This window comes from Phocoena sinus, chromosome 10 (assembly GCF_008692025.1).
Source record: "Phocoena sinus isolate mPhoSin1 chromosome 10, mPhoSin1.pri, whole genome shotgun sequence".
Lineage (NCBI taxonomy): Eukaryota > Metazoa > Chordata > Mammalia > Artiodactyla > Phocoenidae > Phocoena > Phocoena sinus.
This window is the reverse complement of record NC_045772.1, coordinates 66,749,648-66,769,060: the sequence shown is the minus strand read 5'-3', so window position 1 is coordinate 66,769,060 and position 19,413 is coordinate 66,749,648. Positions and strand designations below refer to the sequence as shown.

At 41.2% G+C, this 19,413-nt stretch overlaps 1 protein-coding gene across 4 annotated transcripts in view; it reads right to left on the bottom strand.

Annotated features, from left to right (window-relative positions):
• Nucleotides 1–3,134: 3,134 nt before the first annotated feature.
• The window catches only part of SLC38A1 (solute carrier family 38 member 1), a 75,649-nt gene continuing 59,370 nt past the window's right edge, over nucleotides 3,135–19,413 (bottom strand). For 3 of the 4 annotated variants that reach the window (XM_032646634.1, XM_032646635.1, XM_032646636.1), the window contains 8 exons: nucleotides 18,888–18,946; nucleotides 18,650–18,766; nucleotides 17,323–17,402; nucleotides 14,117–14,217; nucleotides 11,723–11,841; nucleotides 11,072–11,213; nucleotides 10,872–10,969; nucleotides 3,214–9,109 (listed from right to left, as the gene is read on the bottom strand). In XM_032646634.1, coding sequence (XP_032502525.1) covers nucleotides 9,008–9,109; nucleotides 10,872–10,969; nucleotides 11,072–11,213; nucleotides 11,723–11,841; nucleotides 14,117–14,217; nucleotides 17,323–17,402; nucleotides 18,650–18,766; nucleotides 18,888–18,946 — 818 coding nt within the window. In that variant the 3' untranslated portion in view covers nucleotides 3,214–9,007. Of the gene's footprint in view, nucleotides 9,409–10,871; nucleotides 10,970–11,071; nucleotides 11,214–11,722; nucleotides 11,842–14,116; nucleotides 14,218–17,322; nucleotides 17,403–18,649; nucleotides 18,767–18,887; nucleotides 18,947–19,413 lie in introns of all 4 variants that reach the window. The other variant, XM_032646637.1, reaches the window with a different exon arrangement.

Genomic DNA, 19,413 nt, shown 5'->3' with positions numbered 1-19,413 from the left:
ACTCATTCAGCTTCCCTCTGCCTCCAAATTAAAAAGCTCTGAGTTCCTTTACTTTTTCACAGCAATAGAGTTATTTGCATAGTTTCCTTTCTACCAGTATATAGTTGGAAAAATTGTGTATCAATTCCTTGTAATATCATGTTTGTGAATGATACTCATTTAATCAAACACCTCTAAGGAACAAAGGTTGATTTTACTTATAAAGCCAATGCCTACAAAACCATCCCAGGAACGCTGGCCTAGTACCATCCTTAGAGATGGTAAGAAAGGGCACTTCCTGGAAGGGCAGGATCCTTAGCAAATTTGGGGGGAACTCAAATGGAGAGGAATTCATCCAAATTTCTAGACAGCACAGGTGAAATACGGTGGGGTTTCTTGGGCTTGCTTTCCTAGCCTTGAGCTGGCAAATAACAGAGACTTTTAAAAGTGCAATTCTGTGCTCCAATTAGCTGTTCAATATTGCATGTCTCCGGATTTGCCAAGCAAACCCAAGAAAGCCTGTGTGGTTAATTAACACCTGCTGCACCTATGCAAATTATCAGGCCAAACCTAATGAGGCCAGCCTTTTGTTTTTAATAACCAAGAATAACCTTTGAGACTTTTATGGTCAAAAAGCAGAAAGTTATTAGGAAAATTGGAAAGCATTTGAAAATTTGAAAGGAGCAAAAAAAATTATTGGGTTTACTACCTATGTAATACTAGTCGTCCCTTCTGAGTTATCTGATTCTAAATGAATATTGCTTTCTTTTTTTTTTTTGCCTTTGAGCTATTTTATAACCCGGTAAATTGTAGAAAACTGATAGAGACAGAAATGATTATTGCCCAGAGAAGCAAATGAATTCTGTCTGATGGAGATGTAATTGATTTCCCTCTGTGGAGAAGGCCAGTTTTTCATCTATTAGTTAAATTCATTTCAGCATCCCTGATTGCTCATATATGTGTGTGTTCTTTGAATTCTCCTTTGAACCATTTTAAAACATCTTAATTGTTCCTTTATTAATAACGAACTAGGGCTTCCCTGGTGGCGCAGTGGTTAAGAACCCACCTGCCAATGCAGGGGACACGGGTTCGAGCCCTGGTCCGGGAAGATCCCACATGCCGCGAAGCAACTAAGCCCGTGCGCCACAACTACTGAGCCTGCGTTCTACAGCCCGTGAGCCACAACTACTGAAGCCCGTGCGCCTAGAGCCTGTGCTGTGCAACAAGACAAGCCACCGCAATGAGAAGCCCATGCACTGCAATGAAGAGTAGCCCCGTCTCACCGCAACTAGAGAAAGCCCGCGCGCAGCAACTAAGACCCAATGCAGACAAAAAAATAAATAAATTTAAAACAAAACAAAAAATAATGAACTAGATAAATATTTTGACACACTTTGTATGAGTCGTATTTCTACATTTGTAAAAAAATAGACATATTTACCTGTGTGTTTTAAAGTCTTTAATATATATGAGCTTTTTTTAGATATAAGGGGCAATACAAGGATATAGCTTTATCATCTTCAAAAAGCTAGTCATCTTTCCACCATTTATTGAGTAACCCGTATTTTCCTCATTAATTTGAAAGGCCACTTTTCTCATGTTATTTGTGTTCTCTATTATGATCTATTTATTTCAGTATAAATCTGTTTTAAGTGTTACTGCTTTATAATACATTTTGATAATTTGGCAGGTTATTATGATGTTGCAGTAACCCTACCAAAGAACAGAGTGTCCTGCCAATTTCGATTAGTCTAAAATTTAAACTAATGAAAGATAAAGCATTGGCATACCAAAAATTGGCTCCGTTATTTGGGCCTCATCAACCCCTTCCAGACTGGGCTAACCCGACAGAACCGAATTATAAATCTAGAAGGTAAGCGAGCAGGTTTTCTGAGTTGCAAAGTAATCAGTAAGTCCATAGTTTATTCCATTTTGGTGGGGTAGAATAACACAGACCCAGACAATTATGTGTAAAATAGGGCAGAAGAGAACAGTATTAGCAGACACGCATGGAACTGCAGTGGAAGCCAGAACCATCAAAACCACAGCAGGACCAGACCTTCTGATTTATAACAAAACCTGCTCATATTCTCAAGCCTTTTGCACGTATGCACTTTTACAACTGCTTGGGTTGGAAAGTGATGACGACACACACCATTTGTCCCTGGGTTTTTTTTTTTTTTTTTGGCGTTACGCGGGCCCCTCACTGCTGTGGCCCCTCCCACCGCAGAGCACAGTCTCCGGACGCGCAGGCTCAGCGGCCATAGCTCACGGGCCCAGCCGCTCCGCGGTATGTGGGATCTTCCCGGACCGGGGCACGAACCCGTGTCCCCTGCATCGGCAGGCGGACTCTCAACCACTGCGCCACCAGGGAAGCCCGTCCCTGGGGTTTTGATGAATTAAGAAATAGAAACAGGAGGCACATAAGGATAAAAGTATCAGCCTTCTTGCTAAAGAAGTCAGATCGGTGTCCACAGCTTGGACTCCTAGGCCCCAAATTTCCACCATGAGATCCACACGGGCACCAAGGTGGCCCTGCAGAACGGGCTGTCTCCTGGGCAGCCCAGGGAGAGTCGAGAGCAGCCTCACAGCCAGTCATACCATGAAGGCCCAGGTCGTTCATGCACTAACCCTGTCCACAGAGGAATTTGGATACCAGACTATGGTCATCCTGCCATCTTGGTCTGATAAAACTTTCCTAAGATCATGGGGAGGAGCCAGTGATGGACATGGAAATGAGGCTGCAGGAGATTTCCCTTCAATAGTTCCTGGAGAAACGGAAGTGTCGATAGGATTTCCTGTTTTATGGGTGGTTGCAGTGTGGGTAGAGGAAGACTAGAGTCCCTCCCACAAGATGGCACAGAAACTGATATTCATAAAGATGAACCTGAGTTTAAGAAGAAAATATTACGCTCAGCCTACTCTGATAACGAAGGATGGAAAAGATGTAATGTGCTTCAGATCAGATAGATTTCTGTCGGAAGTAATTTTTAAAGTTTGGGCACCTGAATATAATCTTCCATGAACTCTCGGTGTCCCAGAACACTGACAAACGTGTCAAATCCGTCTCCAACAATCCCAAATAGTGCGTAAGTACCTAAATACCTCCCTCTTTAGTACTGCACCCCAGAAGAATGAAGACAAAAATTCATAAATACTTTTATTCCACATTTTTAATGTTTAAAAACTATGTTAACAGAGCAGTTATAGAACAGAACTTCTTACATGTCTTTATTTACACCACATCCTGGGGGGGGGGGGAAATATGTGTTTGATCAACCATGAATGGCAAAGTTTTGTGACTTGTGACTCACTTAAATCATCCATCTGAAATTCATTTACAAGGTTTTTACATTAATAAAACAGTGGTGTGCTACACGCACTGGACTTAGATGAAGTCTAAAATACACTGAACTCTAGTGAGCGGATTACATACCAACGATCAAGATTCAAGTGTTTTGGGAAAAAGTGACTTAACACAGTCTACGTTGGCGTTGACACTGAAAAGAAAAGGCAATCATGCAAGACTTGCAAAAGCTTGATAAAATAATAGGTTTTTTTTCTTTCTTTCATATTTGTGCTCATAGCTAATATTCAGGTCTTTCCCCCCTTTCAGAGATCCCAAAGTTTGGGAAATGCAGCAATTCAATTTTGAAAAAAAAAAAAACCCCAAAACCGTTCTCCTCCCTAACTTCTGTTTTCATAAATGCTGTGTAGTGTTAACGGTGAAACAGCATTATGAAGAAACAACTCGTTACTTTGGGTACATCTATTTCTATATGGCAATAATTTGGGTCTAAAATGTTCCTTATTTGTATCTCAGAGGACTAGCTTTGAAATAACTGATCATAACACCAGTATAAGAAATCAACGAAACTATTTCTCAGACATTTCTCTCTCTAAACAATTAAGTAAGACTTGTAGGTTCCAAGTTTACATTGACAGAACTATGTTACCTGGGAGAGAATGTAAATTTTTCTAATTCCCAAACAAAACCGCTAATATCTATGAAAACATTCTTGATATGCAGACACTAGTGACTTCTATTTCAATGTGGATCAACAACTGCAAAAATATACAGCCTCCTATTTATTTACAATATATTTACATACAAATGAAGTATTTCTTACAATAAGCCTCAACTGCATAGATTCTTCCTTTTAAAAGCACAAATTCAAGCCTGCATGCACATGGGCCCAGTTTCACAGTCCTTCCTCCAAGAAAATCCTAAAGAAGATCTGAGCCTTGTGAATTTTACATGTTTTTCAAGAACTTTCCCTTTAAGATTTAGTGGTATTTTTCAGTTGTCAGCCACGCCATCCCCAATTTGTACCTGAAAGCCTTAGATAACTATAAATAATTCACCGTGTGTATTTTAGAGGCAGTGTATTCTGCTAAAAGATTCTCAGATCTGCCATCTCTAAGGAAACATTCATTAACATCGTTAAATGATGCAGTCTCAATCGTCTTTATTTTGAAAGGGGCTAGAAGTTTACTGTGAACTGGAACGGAGGAATTAAACATTCTTAAAGTTTACACCCTTTCTAAGCCTCGTGCCACTTACACTGATAAAGAGGGGAACTGATTGATGGCTTTTGCACTAAGGCATAAAATCATGGATCTGATCATTTCACTGACCTCTGCCCCACGCCCACCCCAACAAAACGTGCTGTCCAGCACTCTGAGCCGCTGAAACCGAGCTGAGCGCTAATCTTTTCGGAGCGGTTCGTAGCCCCTCTCGCAGTGCGGCACTTTCGGCAGAGAATTCACTTTAAAGGGAGGACGGGCTTGATCGCCATACACTGAATCCAAACATTCTGGAGAACTTACTCCTGACACGAATTCCGTATTTCCTCTGAGGTTGCATTTACAAACGGTATATCATTTAATGTCTTTCAAAAAAGAAAAAAAAAAAAACAAACCACCCAAAGCCCAAACACCTCACTTTTATTTCTTCACAGCTGCCGTAACTGTAACCTTACGGTGTGTCAGGCTCCGCGAGCCCCGCTTACAAAGGTGCACCTGTACCAGCATTTCCAGTGGGAAGGGGGCTGAGACGAGGCCCCTTCCTCCCCTCCCTAAGTCCTGCTTCCCACTTCTTGTCCGTGAGTCCTAGGAACCACCCTCAGAGAATTATGGGCAGGACTAATGAAGAGGAAAAGGAGAGACAAACTGGCTCCCCGGCAGGGCTTTTTACAACATGCTTTGCTGGGCCTCCACCCTGAGAGTTTCTGATTTTACTGGGTCTGGGGTGGGGCCTGAGAATGTGCATTCCAATGAGTTCCCAGGTGATGCTGATGCTTCTGGTCTGGGGATTCCCCACTTTGAGAACCACTGGCTTGGAGGCTTGACGCCAACTCCAGAAAGAAGCCAATTCTGGGGTAACTGTCTGAGGTGTCCTCTGAAATACCGTGACACCTTACCACAGCCCTTTGTCCACCCCAAGCCCCACGGCCATGACCCACGGATGCCTGTCTCAACAGGGTCTGCAAATGTAAAAAAGGAAAAGTGGGTAGAGAGCTTTTTTACCCCCATTTGATTACTGGGCAGTTAAACCATGGTTTACTAGCACTAAACCCATTAAAAGTGCTGTGTGCTGGCTTCTATGACTGGCATGTGGGAGAAGATATGCCGTGGCATCCTTTTTGGTAGCGGGAGGGAAGGAGACGAACTCCAGGAGTAAGAGGTCCTACAAATAGAAACAGGCAGGCCACGCCTGAGACCCCAGAGAAAAGAAAGGGTAGCAGCGGAGAACGTCCCTGGCGGTTTACGGCCCACAGGAGGACCCTTCATCCTCCGTAACCCTCCTCCTACCACGAGGTCTCTGGTGGCCCTGAACTTGGTCCCCCTCCTTTGCTGGAGACCTACCTTCAGGCCACTCTGGGCACCTCTAATTGGTGGTGTGTGACTGGAGTGGGCAATCCAGATTCCAGTAACAACGAGTGAGGGATTCTTGGCAAATACCCCCTAGAAACAATATTATATTTAGTGTGTAGGTTCTTTAGCAATCTTGTTATATTATCCTATTTCAGCTAAACTATGGGCTTAGATCGTTTTCTCTAGCTGGTCTGGGGGGGGCCTAGCCATCATGTATAACCTGGTTTCTAAAGGAAAACGCATTCCAGGTTGCAAACAACTGACAGTTTTACAACTGGTCTGCTTACAAACTGGGGGCTGCCCGTGGTTAACAAGACTGGACTTCTTTCCTGTATATACTTTGCAACCCCACTTCCAGTAAGTAACATGAAGGAAACTAGGGATTTACAGTGTGCTGTGTTATTATAACCAGAGAACAGTTCATGATCCAAAGTACGAAGCTGGCACTGTTCACTAGCGCTGAGATCCTATCTACCAAAGGAAAACGTGCTGCTCCCAAAGGCTAAGGTATACTATTCGTTAGTCTACTCATTTAGCAGAAAAGCTTCTACAGCACTTGACTGTGTTATTTAAATTCTACCTAACATCTGTGGTACACGTATTTTTGGCTACCGGTTCACTGTTCTGAATAAGAAGAATAAGGGCAGGTACACTTTACAGCTAATCCCACACAAATGATGTAATTAGTCCATGATATTTGACAAATTACAGTAGGGTCTACTATATTCAGTCAACAATAAACTTAGATAAACATTACAAAGAAGGTTTAAAAAACCTGTAGTATCACAGACATTCACAGCAATGTGCCTCCTCTAAATAAGTATATTTTAAATAATAATAAAAATCCCTTGTCCTGACACGTAAAATCCAGACATCCAAAAATATCACTACACATTCCAAGAGCTAATGATTACCTTCTAAATGGACTCTGTGGGCATAAAATGAATTGTTATAAATTAATGACGAAAATAGAAAGCAGCATAATATAGCTTGCAGGCTACATTTGTAGTTTATTTAATGGAGGGTCATCCACTCTCTGGCTATGTCATTATTTGGTGCCCTGGACAGCTCAAAGGGCCAGCCAACTTGTTTTGTTGAGTTTCTCTCCTGCTCATCTAACATGGAAGACACCGCTGAGAAGGACAGAGAGGGCTGTGGATTTTACTAGGTTAGGAAGTCATACATAGGTAGGTACTCATATCTCAACACCTGAACTCTGACCTAATGTGCATGTAATTCTGGAGCATAATGGTAAAAGCTATGATGATCCCACTAAGAAATGCAGGAAATAACTTTTCCTTTTCCCGCAAGAGGATCACGAGAAAGCGCTCTGATGCCTGCGCTCCCTATGGGACATTAGTCTGTAAAGGGAAGGGGACATTTCCGTGTTACTCCCGGTAAGTGTGGAGGCCTCTGGGGGTCTCCGTGAGGGAGGAACAGAGCCCAGAGCTAAGTGCCTGGAAACTCTGCCAAGAGTCTGCGGTCAGAGGCCACTTACCTCTGGAAAAGAAATCTGTGCTTGGTGAACTTACGTGTCTGTGGAATTCAACTAGGATGCAGATAAAACACAAGTCCTGTTTCAAGTGACCAGCTCACAGGGTACACACACTTCTCACCGTGTGATACGGATAATCCAATCATAGGTGATGGCCCAGCTCAGGCGGAATGCGGTGCTGGGTTTCTATACTGTCTCCCACGCCTTTCCAAGCTACCTTGTCCCAAACTCTCTTCTTTTTTCAGCCTCTCTGTAGTTTCCTTCACTTGCTTTAGGAGAGGGGCTGGGGTAAGAGTGTGAGGCAACTCTGTCCTCCTGTGTGGTTCACGTCAGGCGGGCAGTAACGGCCCACCCTTGACTAGGGGCGAGAAGAGAGAGAGCACAGACGCCAAAGTCCCCATCTGGGGGAAGAAAGGTACACAGTGATTTCATCACGTGTTCTTCTCAAAGACCATCTCTGAGGGCTCGTTTTCTTTTTTCAAGACTGGATGGATGGTTAATGGAGAAGAAATAGGAATGAGGCTTATTTAAGGTACAAAAATCTTATATTTGTAATAACCTAAATTTATAGATATAAAACAAGTCTTTTAAAGACCCCCCTAAGGTACCCAATATAAAACAGGAGTTACTTATCCTAGATCATCCTTGGTTAGATACACGTGATTCTCTGTGCAAAAAGCTGGTGGACATGAGTAAAAGCTGCTGGGTTTGTAATTTAAGAAAATGCTTTTCCCCCTTCAACAATACCGACGCAGGGCTGAAGGCTACCTGCACCCGAGGACTATTTCCTTAGGCATTTTGGACAATCTTTTTGTAGGACTCTTGCTTCTCAATTTGTTACAAAGGTATCATGGGTCTTCCCCAATAGAAATTGACGCAGCTTAGGGTAACTCTGACAGAAATCGTCAAGGGGGAAACAAAACTTCATTTGCTAGATTACCCAGATGTGTAGGTTAGTATGTTTACCAAGGTAAGAATCATTCCCATCCCCTTCCCAGCTGAGAACAGTCGCCAGAGAATATCTCTGCACAGAGTGGGATGCAGTGCCAGCGAGGCCATGGGCTGCAGAAGCTCGGCTGCCAGGTGATCAGAGCTGCCTCAAATATTGGGCATCCTCTGATCCAGCAAGGGTGTGCCCCTGTGACTCTCATATGATATCCCTATGTGCTATGTTAACCAAAATAGGCAAATTATTTACGAAACAATTTTTTTTTCTGTAAAGCAAAATAAATATATACAATTCAAGATTCTTTTCTTTTCTAAAAAGGTACAGATATTATAAGCTGAACATCAGTAGGAAAATTATGTCAGGATCTGGATGTGTAATAAATAAACGTGTGATCATGTCTTCCAAGTTCTAAGAGACGATGACATCACAGAAAACAGTTAGGAGAGTGAAAAATAACCGATTGTGAAAAGTACTGGAAAATATGATTGCGTGCAATTTGGAACAAAAGAAATCCATAATCCTTAAAATTGATCCCCGATCTTGGAGGGACATGAACCATGATAGAAACAGGTCTCTGTTTTGTTACCAAAGTGTTATTCCATTGTGTATCTTGTAAATTTCTGTTTGCTTCGGTAAACTTGCAAAGGATGAGACGGTGAGGGCTTGCTGATGAGTGGTAACTTGACCGTTTCCTTCTCCATCTGGTCTCAGTGGCCCTCATCACCACCTGATGAGCAGGCCCAGTCGTAGATAACCAAGGGAATGCTGACCAGGGAAAACACCACCCCCAGACCCAAGAAAAGGGCAGCCTGGAGTGACAGAAAGGCAACGGTTATTTTCAGGGAAGCAAACATTTCCCACACATACCAGGGAAAAAACAGATCTGCTTTTCCCGCTCTTTTTGAGTCCCTCTGTATCTGGAGTTTGTTACAACTATTGCCGAACTGTGAGAATCTTTCTAAAACTGTGTGCATCTGATTCTCCAGGGATGGGAAACTAAGAAAAACCAGCTATCAGAACCATCCTCTGCATTCTGTGCTTTGACTTCGGAGTCACCTCAGAGTGAATCTGTTCTACAGCTGACGGTATCCTCACAGCTTCTTTCAGACTAAGACGACAACCGAAAAAAAGAATGGGCTTAGAAAACATACAGGTCATTTCATTACTCTTTACCAACCAACCTAGGTTATCGCTGGCGGGCAGACATTTCTGTTTAAAAAGGTGTTAAAAGGATATCAAAAAGAAAAGTAGATTTGATCGAGTGAACATAGGAAATGGGTGTCCAAAATGAAGTTATTTCAAGGGTTGATGAAGGCCACAGGGGGCAGGTTCCTAACTCTAGAATCTGGAGAACTCGAGATTGTAAACTGCTTGGCCTTGAGAGTTTCCAATGAGAGCTGAAATTCAGGGAGAAGGATGAAGCAACATGAGAGCCAGGGGGGCTAGACTAGAGTCTGGATGGGGAGACAGAGGTAAGGGAAGGGGAAGGGGAGGGTTGCACACAGGCTCACCATCACCGGTCTGGTGTAACTCCCACTGGGTCCCCACATGGACTGGATCCCTCGTCTAATGCTATTTGGTAGATCCTCCTAGCAGTTTTGAAACGGGAGCAGGGTTGGAGAGGCCCAGAGAATTCACGGGCAATAGGTCTCCATCACTGTCAAACTTAATCTTAGTTTACGTTACTGCTGTGTCAGAGTGACTGCTCTTCCTCTGTGTCCTCATGAAGTCCCCACTGGTCGGATCTAGAAGGACTGAGGGTTTATGGCTTTAGGGATAAACCTGCTGGGGAAGCAGATGCTCTACCAGCATCAACGCTGCTTCTCCTAAATGCACAGCGATGATCCCCCATGCCTATGTCTCTCATCCGGGTCTGTTGACTCAGGTAACATGTGGATCGGAGTGCTTACACTATCTGGGAGGGCGGCTGAGAAGCCTTCTCCGAAGCCAAACATAATGGTGCTCCAGAAGGTACTCATGTAGCAGCCACTTCACCCCTGCTTCCCTCACTGTCTCCAAGTGCACCACCTTCAAGATGCCCTTGAACTTCACCAGACCTGGAAACAAGAATCCCAATATAGAAAGGTAGTTTCTGAATCCAGGTCTGCTGCTCCAAAGCATTTCTGTCAAATCATAAAAAAGACTCTTTACGCTAACTCAGCCATTTAAATTAAGGCATTGCAGGTTCCCTGGGCTGTAGCACGGAGTTACAGGACTAGGAATTGTACCGAAACAGCAGACTGCATAAAATCTTTGAGCCCCTTTCCACTTCAGGTCTTGCTAAAGACAAGGCATTACCCTACAGAGACACAGGACGATAAACGTCTAATCTTTCAGCTGGCCCTGCCCTCGCAGAGCAAAATAAGGCACAAAAGAGCAAAACCTGAAAATATTTTGAGGGAATGGAGAAAATTCTGATATTTTAAATTTCCCAAATGGGCAAACACTAGGACTGCTGCCTACTTTTGAGATCCCTAAAAGTAGTATTAGTTGGTGGAGATGGACTATGTATTTGATATATTTCAGTGAAAAACTAATCAGAAAAATGAGAGTGGCTGGCATGAGACGTACCCAAATTTGTTGAGCTCCTTTATCTCCATCTTGGCTTGTGATTTTTAAATAAAGAGACGAAGGAAGGATGAAAATAAGCATATTAGCAGACGTAACTCCTGAAAAGTAAGGAAAAACAAAGTTTGAGGTTGTTATCGTGAAACTTCAGGTTTCTAAACAGCTATTGTAAATAGAATAAGCAGAAAGTCAGAAAGCCGTACCTACGACTCCAAAAATATCCTTCATGGAGGGTATGAAGATCACCAACAAGTTGATAATAACCAGCAGTATGAAGGTCACCAAGACATGACGACATAAATTAAACTTTGTTTTCTTAGCCAGTTCAAATAAAGAAGAACGAACCTGCAGGGAAAGAAAACAAAAAATTCCGTAATGCCCACAGCACGCTGCCTTTCACATTTCTCGGCAGTGACTGAAAGATTGGTGCACAGGCATTTGGGACATGTTTTGTCACACCTAGTGAGTTTATAGATAGCTTTAACAGTTTGGGAAGCGGGGGGGCTTGACTTAAGATGGGAAGTCTTTTTCTTTACGAATAAAACAGGGGGATAGTTTCTGTTTTATCTATGACTGAGTGTTCTTTTACGGTTCTTCTATATTCCCCTGTCATGGATGACTGGGATTCAAACAGTCTATCTACATTTCTCTGTAAAGAAGAGGGACAGATAAATTAGAACGAAGATTCATTCCATCAGAAGGTTACCCTAACTCACTGATCCCACTTTTTTTGCAAAGAGCTTTGGGATCCTTTCTTGATGCAGTTTCTATGATGCAGGAGAGTTCCCTGCAGCAGGCTTGCTCTGCAAGGAGACCTCAGCTTTTCTCAGGTTGCACTGAGGCCTTTTACTCACCGTGAAAAATAACACCGGCACCGTGAGGATGACGGCGACAATGACAGCCAGCCGCACGGTCAGGATGAGGATGTCATCTTTACTCTGATACTTGTGGAGGAGGTCCGAATGCACATTTTCTAAAACGAGGGAAACGTAAGAGGGTGTTAAAACAAGACAAAGGCACATCACGGAATGACGGGTTTTCTGAGCCACAAAGAATCTGTAAACTAAAGGGCAAGGAAAGCAATGTTCTGGGTATCGAAGTGTCTATTCACAATTTATAAAGTTGAAAAGAAAAATCCCCTGTGTGAGATGGGCGCCACCTGTCCACACGTACCTGTAGCAAAAAGGAATGTACAGTAATCACTAGAAGAAGTTACACCAAGTGGGGAGCTTAACTTACACCACACTAAACCCAAGAGTAAGTTGGGGGTAGAAGTACCATACGGTTGAAGCACAAAGCCCTTCTTCATCTAGATTCTCCCCGACTTGGTGCCACTCATCAAACAACACAGAACAGCTTCACTCTCGCTAAGTGGACTGCAGGCCCCACGGGGCCACTCTCAAACTCTCCTCTTATAACTCAATGTCCGAGCGGCAGAGGTACCCATGGAACTTCACCATGGTGAAGTTCATCATCCTTCTCTTCCAGGTATGTTTTCCTCATAAAAAAAGTACTTAGCTTATACGCCACTTTGAACTGTTTCTCAACTCTGAACTTTAGGAAGTGTCATTTCAAAGAGAACCAAAGCTAGAATGGCAGCCACTGACAGCAAGAATGCTCACTCGTGTCTTTTTTATCAATGACTTTTGAGCAGTTAGTTGTGATTTGGGGATGCTCGTGAGAAGAGGTGAGCTCAAGTCCTTCTACTCTGCCATCTTATCTCCAACTGGAAAATGCTCACTCCTTTGACGAAAGATAGTTTCCCTCCCTTCTCAAGGTTCAGGGTGTGGAATTCCAATTCTAGTCAGGGCCAGAGATTGGTCTCAATTTTAGAAAAAGGGCCCTAGGATATAATAAAAATCTCCTTAGTTCTAACTTCCTTGATTCAAAATTCACAGCCGTCTAAAAATAGCTGAGGTTTTTCTTTGACCTAAGAGTATGAAAGGGTTTGGTATTCTATTCTATGTGGGAAAAAAATGGATTTGCCAAGAAAAATCATAGCTTAAACAAGGTTGCAGTGAGACCATTCAGCTAACCTTAGGCACTCTCTCTCTCTCTCCCCCTCCCTTTACCCACCCTAATCCCTACAACTCTGCAGGAAACTTAAGAACACCATCTTTATGCAGAAATTAAATGTGGTATTTATGGACTCACTAGACAATGCTATTCTCTATCGCTTGTGAGAATGTTAATAAGGGAATTCCCTGGCGGTTCAGTGGTTAGGACTTGGTGCTTCCCTTCCTCTCTAGGATGAACTGATCATCTCTAAATGTGTTTAAATTTTGAGACATTTGTGTTTATGAAAAAATGCCCCCAAGAAATATTATTTAATAGAGAATGTGAAATTTATGTATTTAAATTTATATTAGGCCCCAAATTATAATGATAATGAAAGATGTTAAATAAAGCTGCAGGATGATTGGAATAGAAGAGGATGAAGAAGTAGTAAAAGAAGGTAAACTATTCATACAGGATCAATAAAAGTTACAAATGAAACCTTGTTCTTGTTCTTTTTCAGATTTCATTTCTTTTAACTTTCTATGTCACTGCTTCAAATCGTTGCAAGGCTCCACGTGCAGCTGAAGGATCAGGTGCTTTATTTTTATTTATTTATTTATTTTTTGCGGTACGCGGGCCTCTCACTGTTGTGGCCTCTCCCGTCGCGGAGCACAGGCTCTGGACGTGCAGGCTCAGCGGCCATGGCTCACGGGCCCAGCCGCTCCGCGGCACGTGAGATCTTCCCGGACCGGGGCACAAACCCGCGTCCCCTGCATCGGCAGGCGGACTCTCAACCACTGCGTCACCAGGGAAGCCCCAGGTGCTTTATTTTTAATTAATGCAGAGTGTCATGAGTGTAGCACTCTACTCTTTCTCACTTTCAAAATCTGTCTCTCTTTTCTATTAATGGAATCTGACCCAGTTCTCAACAGCAATTAGGAAAGCCTTCTCTGATTATAGTTTTAAACTTTCTTCGGTAAAGGTGGCGTGCTTATAAAATGCAATTTCTTTTAAGGACAGTATTAGGAGAAAAAATTACAGTATACTGTTTCCGTAATTATTCTGTTGTGCAGTCTGCATGAATATGTAGAGGAACGACTGCCATTTGCTTTAAGTAGAAGAAAAGATCAGCCAAGTCAATGGACAGATTTGTCACTTTTTGGGCTATCATATTAAAAGTTATTTTGATATCGATTTTTACTAATTTACTTACTAATACCTATATTTATGTACGGACAGAAGGTACTTACCATAGAATGTCAAGTAGCCAAAAATGGCAGTCAAGAAATACATAACAAACATGGCGAAAAAGGAGATATTTGAGACCATCTGCATCTTTTTCTGTGATCGACTAAAAACAAAGATAAAGGAATTTGAAAAATTAAAAACCACATTACTGAATGTAAGCACCAGTGTTAACACTGAAGAATAGAACTTAACTTTCTATCAGGCTGGGGCTGACCTGACCACCTGAAATTACCCCCAGCAAATATGCCAGTTTATAACAACTTCTTTTACACCGAATGGGTATTGTGAGAGAGACAGCCACGTAATGAACAATCCCTTGAATGTTCTTCCCCATTCTTTTGAAAGAATATCGAGTTCTCATCTGTAGAGCAAAGAGTATTTTTTAACATTTGCTTGATACTATCTCTATACTCAGCATGCACAGGAAAAAGGCAGGATAAATTCCAAAGCTGTTCTCTCACCTCGGGGCAGAGCTACAACTTGACCTCGGTGTTCAGTTGCTAAAGCTGCTATTTAAGTTCCGGTTTTCCCACTGAATAGCCCCAGGGAAGCCTGTTTGTCTCCAGAGCAATGAGTGCCTAAGAGCTCACAGCTGGGATAATGAAGGGCTCTCTCTTTCTCTCTTAGGTCAAGTTTACTCTGGGAGTTTGCATGAACCTCTAAGTTTCTTTAACTGCCCAAACAATTAATCCACAAGACTTGTACCCAACAGTCGACCACCAACAGTCACAACATTTGAGTGTGTCATAAAAGGGAGTATGGAAAATGAGAAAAATTGAGAAGTACCCATGTGAGGAAATTACAAACTAAAAGCTGAACTATTAAATTTAAAAGATGCCAAAGACGTATTTAAACACCCTAAATATAAGGTCATAAAGTAAGCCTGATGAACACATAGATAGGTAGATGTAAACACCGATACTTCAAAGTTTACTCATATATCAATTAAATATGAAAGAGGAAGAATAATGAGTGAATTCAATGCTAAATAACATCATCTTTATTTTTGTTTCAAAATGGAAACAGATAGCTATATTGTATATCTTTCTGAGTTTAAGACTATACCATGATGCCTACTTCAAGAAACAAGAAAAATCTCAAATAAACAATCTAACCTGACACCTAGAGGAACTAGAAAAAGAAGAACAAACAAAGTCCAAAGGAAGGAAACAAAGATCAGAGTGGAAATAAATGAAATAGAAACTAAAGAGACAATAGAAAAGATCGATGAAACTAAGAGCCGATTCTTTGAAAAGATGAAGAAAAGTGACAAGCCTTTAGCTAGACTCACTAAGAAAAAAAGACAGAAGGCCCTGATAAATAAAATCAGAAACAAAAGAGGATAAATAACAATGGATACCACAGAAATACAAAGGATTACAAGAGAATATTATGAAAGCTATATGCCAACAAATTGGGCAACCTAGAAGAAATGGACAAATGTTTAGAATCATATAACCTTCCAAGACTGAGTCATAAAGAAATAGAAAATCTGAATAGACTGATCACTAGTACAGAGATTGAAACAGTAATCAAAAACCTCCCAAAAAACAAGTCTCCAGGACCAGAGGGCTTCCCTGGTGAATTCTACCAAACATTTAAAGAAGATTTAATACCTATCCTTCTCAAACTCTTCCAAAATTTTGAAGAGGAGGGAATGCCTCCTAACATTTTATGAGGTCAACATCACCATGATACCAAAACCAGACAAAGACGACACACAAAAAAATTGCTGGCCAATATCTCTGATGAACATAGATGCAAAAAATCCTCAACAAAATACTAGCAAACTGAATACAACAATACATCAAAAGGATCATACACTGTGATCAAGTGGAATTTATTCCAGGGATGCAAGGATAGTTCAACATTCTCAAATCAATCAATGTGATATATATACCACATTAACAAAACACCCACTTACGATAAAAACTCAATGAAGTGGGTACAGAAGGAACCTACCTCAACATAATAAAGGCCATATATGACAAACCCACAGCTAACATCATTCTCAATGATGAAAAACTGGAAGTTATCTCTCTAAAATGAGGAAGAGGACAAGTGTGCCCACTCTCACCACTCTTATTCAACCTAGTATCGAAAGTCCTAGCCAGAGCAATTAGGGAAGAAAACGAAATAAAAGGCATCCAAATTGGAAAGCTGTCCCTATTTGCAGGTGACACGATTTTATATATTGAAAACCCTGAAGACTCCACCAAAAAACTATTAGAAATAATAAACAAGTACAGTAAAGTTGCAGGGTACAAAGTCAACATACAAAAATCTGCCATGTTTCTGTATGCTAAAGATGAGCTAGCAGAAAGAGAAATTAAGAAAACAATCCATTTACAGTTGCAACAAAAAGAATAAAATACCTAGGAATAAAACTAACCAAGGAGGTAGCTACAGAGAATAGAGTAGTGGTTACCAGAGGGGAAGGGGCTGGGGGAGGACAAAATGCGTAAAGGGGATCAACTGTATGGTGATGGATGGAAACTAAATTTTTGGTGGTGAGCAGGATGTGATGTATACTGAAGGAGAAATATTAGGTTGTACACGTGAAACCTATATAAGCTGTAAACCAGTTACCTCAAAAAAAAGACACTATGCCATGATGACTATTTTTATGTGGAAAGTTTGATAACAATAGGCTAAAAAGAGAACCCATGAGGGAATTTCTAAGCAGGGCTTTCGTTTTCTCTAACAGCAGTCAAAAACAAATCCATATAATCATTGTAATAGTTTGAAATGAACAACAATATTCTTTTGTCCAGTTTGTGGTCTTAACATTAATTTCTTCCTGCCTGATTTACCAGCCTTTTCCAAGTAAACCAAAAGGCAAATCAGATGCAGTGTATTTAGTGGCTCACAGATGGGTATGAAGATTATTATTATCCACTTGCAAAATAATCATAAGTAACATAAAGCAACACAAATACGTGAACTCTCTTGAGTAATATAGAATTTGAAAAACCAAATTAACAAGAAAAAGCCCATAGAGTAAGCCACTTTATACATTTACGGCCAAAATACACTGTAGGTTTGTGATTTTTCTTGCTTGAGAATGGCAGAAAGTAAATGTTGAAGCTGGGTGATGAGTCAGCGGGGGTTCATCATACGAGTCCATTTATTTTAAATACAGTACTTGCCTATTAATGAGGGGCCCTAAAATGACTCAGTTTGCAAAAAAATTAAACACATCTCTTACTCTTTAAGCTCGCTGTAAATTGGCAGGACAGACGGGTGGCAGACAAATGCGAATGCAATTGTTGGTAAAGCGTACACGGTCTATTTGAAAGAAAATATATAAATGTTACGGAAAGGCATTTTTACCATAAAAATTGTACAGCTCCAGTCTTTCTGAGCCGTCTTTTCATCTGACAGCCCTTCAGAATCCCTGGATTATTTGGTTATTAGGAGAGCTTTGGTATCGAAATAGGTGCAGCTTCTCTAAGAGAGCTTATCTAGCTTGAGACATTAGGCACTTGGCAGAGAGGGGTTCTAGAGCTGGGCTCACCCATAGTGTATTTTACAACCTCCAGGCACTGCGTCACCCCGTACTTATGTGGCGCTAGCCGGTTACATAGCACTTTCCTATATTATTTCACTGAATCCCCACAGCAACCCTGAGGCAGACCAGTGCTGTTCTCCTGACTCCCTCCAAGACAGGCTAGGCAACACGCCCAGAACTTCCACCTCCGTTTTACTGCTCTTTGCACTATACAGGGCGCATCAATCAGACTTAAATACGGCATCTAAAAAGAAAGTTACTTTCTAAAAAGAAAATCACTTCACTGCTTTGGCTGTATCCTTGAGAGTTAAAAGACAGCGAGAGAGAGAGAACGAGCTAAATTCGTTTTCTTAGATAAGGTTTTTTAAAACTCCCAAATTCAATATAGTAACTTCTTATGCAAAAAGAAGTTGGCAGAGAAGGAGGGAAAAGTAACATTTCTCATGCTCTAATTTTGCCCAAGCACTGTACCAGGCACATTCTAACAAAACCCTGTAAGATACAGAATAGAACAGTTATTTTACAAATGGGGTTGATAATTTGCTTGAGGATTCAAATCCAAGCCTGACTGGTTCCCTAGTCCATCATTTCCAATATGTCACATGAAGGTTCCTTAAGTGCCAATTTGTGGTGGCGTCTGTATTTCAACTGTACTTGCTGGGGAAGTCTGAGGTGTTCCTTTCTGTCACCACAAGATAAGAAGCAGTGGGCTAAGTGTGTTAGTTATTAATCTGTTTTAAAAGATCTACAAGGAATAACAGAGCTGAGACAATTATCCAGAAAGAGGTTTTCACAGGGAATACTTAAGGCTGTCCTACACATAAACTGGGTAAAAGGGAGAATGAAATATACAATTTGTATATTTCTCCAAGGTCCCTAAATGGATTGTGGCAGTGGGAAGCAGTGATACAGTGTTCTTTTGAGAACAAACACATCAAAGACAGTTTAACCAAAAGAAGTCTGAGAAATACAAATGCCCTTAGTAGAAACACTCGTTTTTATATTTAAAGGATAAGAAACTTACCTTTGAATTGAAGGTAACATATTTTGGCGTACACATGTCAGCATTTGTTGAATTAGCACTTATTGTTGAATTTAGCTCTGTAACAATGCAGGGAATTTGAAATTTCTTGTATATAACCTAGTATTAAAAAATAAAGGAGAAACAATCAGACGTTATCACATAAAGTCAAATAATGCATAATTATTACATAGCATCATACTACAGCAAAACCAAGCCAACCATTTCAATCAGCACTTACCACAATTAGGAAAAAAACCATACAGCTCAAGGAAAATCCACTAGTATAGCCAAGATAGCCTAAAAAAAAAAGTTTAAAGAATTATTATGATTTCATCCGTCACCTCTTTCAATGCATTCTTTCAAGCATAGTTTGGGGTTCCACTAGTATTCATACATGCTAGTATTAATACAAGATTATTTGATAGTGCTACCTTACTTGGCAAAAATGGTGACTTGAAATTAAAACATTATAGCATTATGTGTTTTGATTCCAGTTCTTCCTGACACACTAGATAGAGAACACAGATTCCCAGAATCCAGGGGAAAAGACCTTCCCAAATTTGGCCATAGGTCTCTGTTGCTGTACTCGGATGGATCCCTATGGCCAAATCCCATTTACTCCTTGAACCATTCAGTAATTCTTGATTATGCACATATTGTATAAAAGCAGTGGAGAGGAAGTGCTTTCTAGGGAGAAACTGAACACCTGAGGATCTCCACCTTGCTCCCCTTGGAATGCGTGGTAGATCTCCAAGCACCATAAT